Source organism: Sinocyclocheilus rhinocerous, unplaced genomic scaffold, assembly GCF_001515625.1.
Source record: "Sinocyclocheilus rhinocerous isolate Xijiao unplaced genomic scaffold, SAMN03320098_v1.1 scaffold1001, whole genome shotgun sequence".
NCBI lineage: Eukaryota > Metazoa > Chordata > Actinopteri > Cypriniformes > Cyprinidae > Sinocyclocheilus > Sinocyclocheilus rhinocerous.
The window spans coordinates 194,638-200,393 of NW_015666593.1; the positions used below are offsets into that span (position 1 = coordinate 194,638).

The 5,756-nt window shown below is 39.5% G+C and overlaps 2 protein-coding genes across 11 annotated transcripts in view; one reads left to right on the plus strand and one right to left on the minus strand.

Moving 5' to 3' along the window:
- The window catches only part of LOC107732941 (endophilin-B1-like), a 14,948-nt gene extending 12,948 nt beyond the window's left edge, over nucleotides 1-2,000 (plus strand). Inside the window, exon 13 of the mRNA XM_016544389.1 lies at nucleotides 1,931-2,000. The gene's annotated coding sequence lies outside the window, so the exon portion shown is untranslated. The remainder of the gene's footprint in view (nucleotides 1-1,930) is intronic.
- LOC107732940 (rho guanine nucleotide exchange factor 4-like) overlaps nucleotides 1-5,756 on the minus strand; it is a 94,929-nt gene that overhangs the window by 2,720 nt on the left and 86,453 nt on the right. For all 10 annotated transcript variants that reach the window (XM_016544378.1, XM_016544385.1, XM_016544382.1 and 7 more), the window contains 8 exons: nucleotides 4,473-4,649; nucleotides 3,558-3,752; nucleotides 3,165-3,344; nucleotides 2,843-3,075; nucleotides 2,539-2,668; nucleotides 2,318-2,449; nucleotides 1,942-2,185; nucleotides 1,135-1,212 (listed from right to left, as the gene is read on the minus strand). In XM_016544378.1, coding sequence (XP_016399864.1) covers nucleotides 1,135-1,212; nucleotides 1,942-2,185; nucleotides 2,318-2,449; nucleotides 2,539-2,668; nucleotides 2,843-3,075; nucleotides 3,165-3,344; nucleotides 3,558-3,752; nucleotides 4,473-4,649 — 1,369 coding nt within the window. The remainder of the gene's footprint in view (nucleotides 1-1,134; nucleotides 1,213-1,941; nucleotides 2,186-2,317; nucleotides 2,450-2,538; nucleotides 2,669-2,842; nucleotides 3,076-3,164; nucleotides 3,345-3,557; nucleotides 3,753-4,472; nucleotides 4,650-5,756) is intronic.

Sequence of the window (5,756 nt, forward strand, 5' to 3'; positions counted from 1 at the left end):
ATGTCGCACCACACAAGTGTGAGTAACTGTTTTTATTAAGTGGTCACTATTGCTTTGTCTGTTATTGTTACTCATTTGATATGTACTGAGTATTTATGTGTTTTTAACCTAAATCACAGCAGCATCCATCTGTGAAGGATATAGGCTATCAAACACAACTGTTAGCCAATCATAGCAGTGGGTGTTTACTTCCGAGTCTACAATCCGCCACTACTATTCAAACAGAGCGTTCTGATGAGGGGGGTCAAAACAGGGCAGAAAATACTGTATTCTAAATTGTTTGGGGTTTTTTTTATGTAAAAATCTTGATAACATTATAAGTGGACCTCAGAGAACAGTACAAAATAATAAAAACGGCAGTTCATGACACCTTTAAAATATGTTATAAAAGAGTCTTTTCTTCATGAAATCGGACTACATTTTTTGTTCTGTATGATACTGATTCACTAAAAAGATCTGTTTTAAAAGTCATTTGTTTGTGAATCAGACTACACCCGTTTACACCTGTTTTTTGTTTTTCTGGCAGATTCAGCAGTGGTGGTGATTTAGAAGGGCAGGAAAAGAACTGATCTGATTTTAAAGAATCAATATTGATATTCTAATGACGATCATGAATAATCAGAAAATCAATATCTTTACCCAGCCTCAGTTAAATAAGCGGATAAGTCACACTAACACACTGTGGAATTACCCTGGACTACACGATTGGCTCTCTACTTTGAGAGGACACCCAGGATATTGCCCTGCGCAGGACCCCAGGGGGCACCCTAACCCCCCGCCCCTGCCTACGCTGGGGGACTTCAGGGAGGAGAGGTGAAGTTAAGGTGGCCCTGGGAGCCAGAGGTCCTGAAGGTTCAGAAAAACGTAGGCACTTGGAAGTTTGTAGGTGAAGAAGTGAAGGAGTTCTGAGTGCCAAAAGGTGCTGTAAAGCTAATGCTGCTCCAATGCAGCGCAGTAATAATGAAACAACACAAACATGGTCAAACACGTGCTTGTGAACAGATAAACAGTGACCACACATGGCACAACTCACTACATGCTCAACTGGAATGAGTCTCCACACTATATCCTGAATCTTTAGCATATAATAATAACAGAAAAGACACGTCAACATGACAAACAGAGGAAATTCACCTTTGGGCTTCCCTGTTGGATGACTTTTAGATGCATTCAACATGGCCTGCTTCTTCTGGACCTCTGTGATCGTAAAACCTGTTTGGAGGACAAAAAATCATTTATAAACTTTTAGATCGTCGATTAATCAACTACAGGGAACTGACTGATACTTATGTCATTAACAAACATTATATAAGACTAAACCGATCAGCAAGTATGAATACATAAAATATATTTTTCAAATATTTCATGGCACTGGTTCAATGTGCATAAGTGATAGTTGCTGCAGGGTTATTATAGGTAACAAAGCTGAAGTACTAAATTAACTAACTGGTATAAATAAAAAGTAAACCTGAAGTAAAACTAAAACTGAAATAAAAACATTAAACCTAAAAAGAAATATTTGTAAAAAATGAATTATAAATAAAAAAGCACATGACTAAAAATTCAATAAAATTAAAACGAAAACTGAAAATAAAAACGAATTCAAAATATTAATAAAAACGATAGCCATTGTATATAAATAATATATCAATTATACTAAAATAAATCTGGTTGCCAGGCCGTTGCTATGCGGTTACTAGGGTATTGATAGGTTGTAGCCTTTCTGGTCCTTAGATATGACTGAGGATGTAATTCTAGATGATTGTTGTTTTATCTTCTGGCAGGTGGAAATTTTTAATTCAATCACCACATTATTTCTAGTTGTCATTTACATCCATTTTTGTTGATGGAGAACAAATGATGCAGGATAAAAATAATCCATTTAAAGACTGTGTACAATAAAATCAATGCTTTTATTTATGCTTTTAAGAGCCTCTTCACCTGTTTCGAGGTCATGCTGGACCTGTTCCCGTTCATCTGCAAAGGCTCGCAGCCAGCGCTGCTTCTGCTCGGGTTTCTTGGCACACAGAAGTTGGACCTCCTCTCCCCCAGGAGAACATAATTTCAAGCCATTCTTCACACTCACGGTAAAGTCCTTATCCTTCCCATCCTCTACATCCACCACTTGCATCTGATCCATGTCTAACCGACCCTTGTAGTACAGGATGTCCCTACGAAGCAGATCCTGTGGTGCCAATCAAGACAGTAAAACGTCTTATAAAATAACTACGTTAATACTGCTTGGTTGGAACTCCTTAAAAACCATCTGCCACAAATAATAGTGTTTCTGCTCTCACTAGCATGGCAAGTGACTGACCTTTTTACAGAAAACCAGTTGGTGGTCAAAGAGAAAGAACATTCGCTGCTGGCCCTTGGCCTGTGGCTGGGAGATCTTGGTCAGGTCTCCTGAGAAAATCAGATCAGAGCTCCTGCTCAAGATGTCTTCACCCTAATGAAGGGGAAAAAGAGCCTGTGAGAGCACACAGTTCGGGAGTGAATCAGTGTGTGAACACTATACAAAATGCTTGTGTAATTTACCTCCCAGTCCTCTATGGAGCTCTGCCACTGAGCAATTTTGTCAATATTCTCCAGACGCCTCTTTCTCTCATTGATCAGTCTGGCCACGTTCTTCATTGCATTTAAGGCAGCTTCTACATCCTTATAATCTCTGAAAAGCAAAATATATGAGATTAAAGGTAGAAAGGTAGAAAAAAAGTTGTCACTGGAGCAGTACCCTTTCAAAAGGTACACCTTTATATCAGCATCTTTTGAATGGGTAGCCAATGACAGCTTGAGAGGGAAGTAAATGTGTAACAGTAGGCACTTGTGTAGACCTCATTACCTGTGCTGCGGGTTGGTGTACTTCAGCAGTTCAGCCAGCTGCAGAGGATACTTGCAGATCTTCTGAACAGGAGTAAGCAAGAAACCATCCAACGAAATGTCGATCATCTTCTGGAGCAGACGACAGGCCTCAAAGAAGAACACGTACTTCTTGATCTTCACCAGTTTGGAGAGCTGCACGCAGGCATTGGGGTGGTTGTTGCAATACTCGGAGTAGATCTGGAAGTTTGTTTGCTGGATGGGAAAAGAAACAGAATAGGACAGAATAAAAAATCCAAACCTAACTGCATCCTACATTAACGCCTACATCGAAGTCAGCTTACGTGCTCTAAGAAGCAGGAGCCAATCTCGCTGAGGTGAGGATGGTCTTTGTTAAATTTCTTCTCCAAGGCTTTGAGGAACTTCTTCTGGAAGCGGTAGAGCTCATCGATGTTCCCAAAGATAGTGCGCAGTTGTTCCTCTGTAAACATATCTGTCCTCTTCCGACACTGTTTTATATAGCCCTGGAACCCAAAGTGAGTATGTCAAAGGTTTAATGCTATAGCAAAGCTATAGTTGGATTATGGAGCAGCTTTCCTCATTACTCTGATGTGAAGCATGTCATTCTCTCTCATGTAAACAGAGAGCCCAGTGACTCTACAGACACTGTAATGCTATGTAACAAGATCCACATGCTGAAGTAGAACCGATCGATCAGAGCCATGTGGTAAACTGACCTCACAGATGTCCTTTAGGTGTTTGATGTAATCCCTCTCTGTGTTCATGATCTCATTGATGACGTTGGCTCTCATCTGCTCCTTGCAGGGCAGACCGGGCCCTAAGGGGCCCCCCATGCTGGCCCTACCCCCTTCCGAGGCCCCGTCCAGATGGGCTAAGTATTCCTCCATGGGCTCATCTTGGTTCACCCGTAACTACCAATAATAAATAGGTTAGTGCACAATGTTGAATTATGATGCAATATCTGGCATTTTCTGGTGACTATGGGCAAGATGTACTAACAACTTGTGCCAGTGCAAACCCTCTTTTAGCTTTAAATAGCTACTGTCAGGATTTACTAAAGACACGCAGGGAAAAATGAAAAGGCGCTGACAAATATTTTTGTGGCTGACCTTACTGCATTTGCATTTATAGAAGTTTCCATTGCAGACGCAAAATTTATGGGAGGAGAGTATTTAAATAAATCACGCAATGTGATTTACTAAGGTTTGCGGTAGTCAATTTCCAGGTATTTGCGCCATTATTTAATGTCCAATAAAAGCATGTCTTTTGTGCATGAAATGGTTGTTATAGTCACTAATTCTTGGTAGATTGCATTGGTCATTATGGAAATAATCTGGTTGCGTCTGTATTCTTTAATTTGCACATTGTCAGTAGATCACTTGCAGAACTTTTCACTCCCATTGGTGCTTTTATGGGATTGTGGTCTCACTCTAACTTCTAATTAGTAAATTTAGTAATTTTTAGTAAATCTGGCCCTAAACGTTCAATGTGCAGTGGCTTTTACCAATGTACTTGGCAAAAAGAACACTGGTGCATTGACGGCCCCTCAATGTAGCCTAATGTAATAGTGATGACGTAATGTGACAGTAATCCAATTTTTTGTTATGAGCGGGAAGCCTGTTCTCCTTTACCCGAACAAAGCTGGCGGGGAACCAGCCCTCGCTGTCCAGCACCCGGCCCCACCACCACTCCTTGTTTGTGGCGTCCACTACTTCGATGACGTCTCCAGCTTTGAAGCCCAGCTCCTGGTCGTCCATGGTGACGTGGTCCCATAGAGCCTCGGCACACACACTGCCATCACTGATCAGCTATTGAGACAAAAGTTGAAGGCAAAACTGATTGATAAAACATTCCCTGTATACAGTAACTGATCAAATTAGAGCAGCAACTGCAGACATCTTCAACATGTGTATGATAGCAAAAATGTATGTAAATGAAAAGTAATAAATAATACACTTGTTTGTTCTTGGTTTTTAATACACACAGTACAACAACATGCAGTTTACGGAGCGATATACTGAATATCCAATTTATCTGGCATGATTTTGCAGGTCTTATGAAAATATACAACACTGTATTGTGAGGATTTTAATCTTTCATTTTAAGTTTTGTAATATACATTTGTAATAGATTCTCTCATTTAAACTTTAGTAGCAAAAATACTATTAAAGTAGGTAAGTTTAGTCAAATATATAGTTAAATATTGCTATTTGTTATTTTGTTATATTTATGCAAAAAAAATATGATTAAATGATAAGTTATAAATATTATTAATTTATAATTGCAAATAAAATATTTATTCTTTCAATTTATTGTTTTAAGTTCACTGAAATTAACCCCTGGTTTCACAGACAAGGATTAAAGGGTTAGTTCACCCAAAAATTAAAATTAGCCCATGAATTACTCACCCTCAAGTCATCCTAGGTGTATATGACTTTCTTCTTTCAGACGAATCCAGTCGGAGTTATATTAAAAATTGTCTTTGATCTTTCAAGCTGTTTAATGCCACTCAGCATGTTGCATGCATCAGTCCAAAAGAAGTTAAATAAAAAGCCTCACACGGCTCTGGGGGGTGAACAAAGGCCTCCTGTAGCGAATCGATGCGTTTTTGTAAGAAAAATATCCATATTCAAAACGTAATAATCACTTTAATGTAGCTTGCGCCAACAGTCCTACACGGAAGCAGCTCCGGGTGGATGACGTATATGAGGTCAGTGTTGCGCATGTGCCGCTCAGAAGTGACAAACGCGGAAGCGCAGGGGAGAGATCAAAACAAAACACCGGTCACTTATTAGAAGTACAAAACGAGGATTTGTAAAGAAGAATGTCGGAGGATTTCGATATAAGCCAAAAGGAGACTGGTTTTCCTTTGCTAAAGTAAGGAAACTTTGCTTCCTTTGCTCCTATAAACAAAC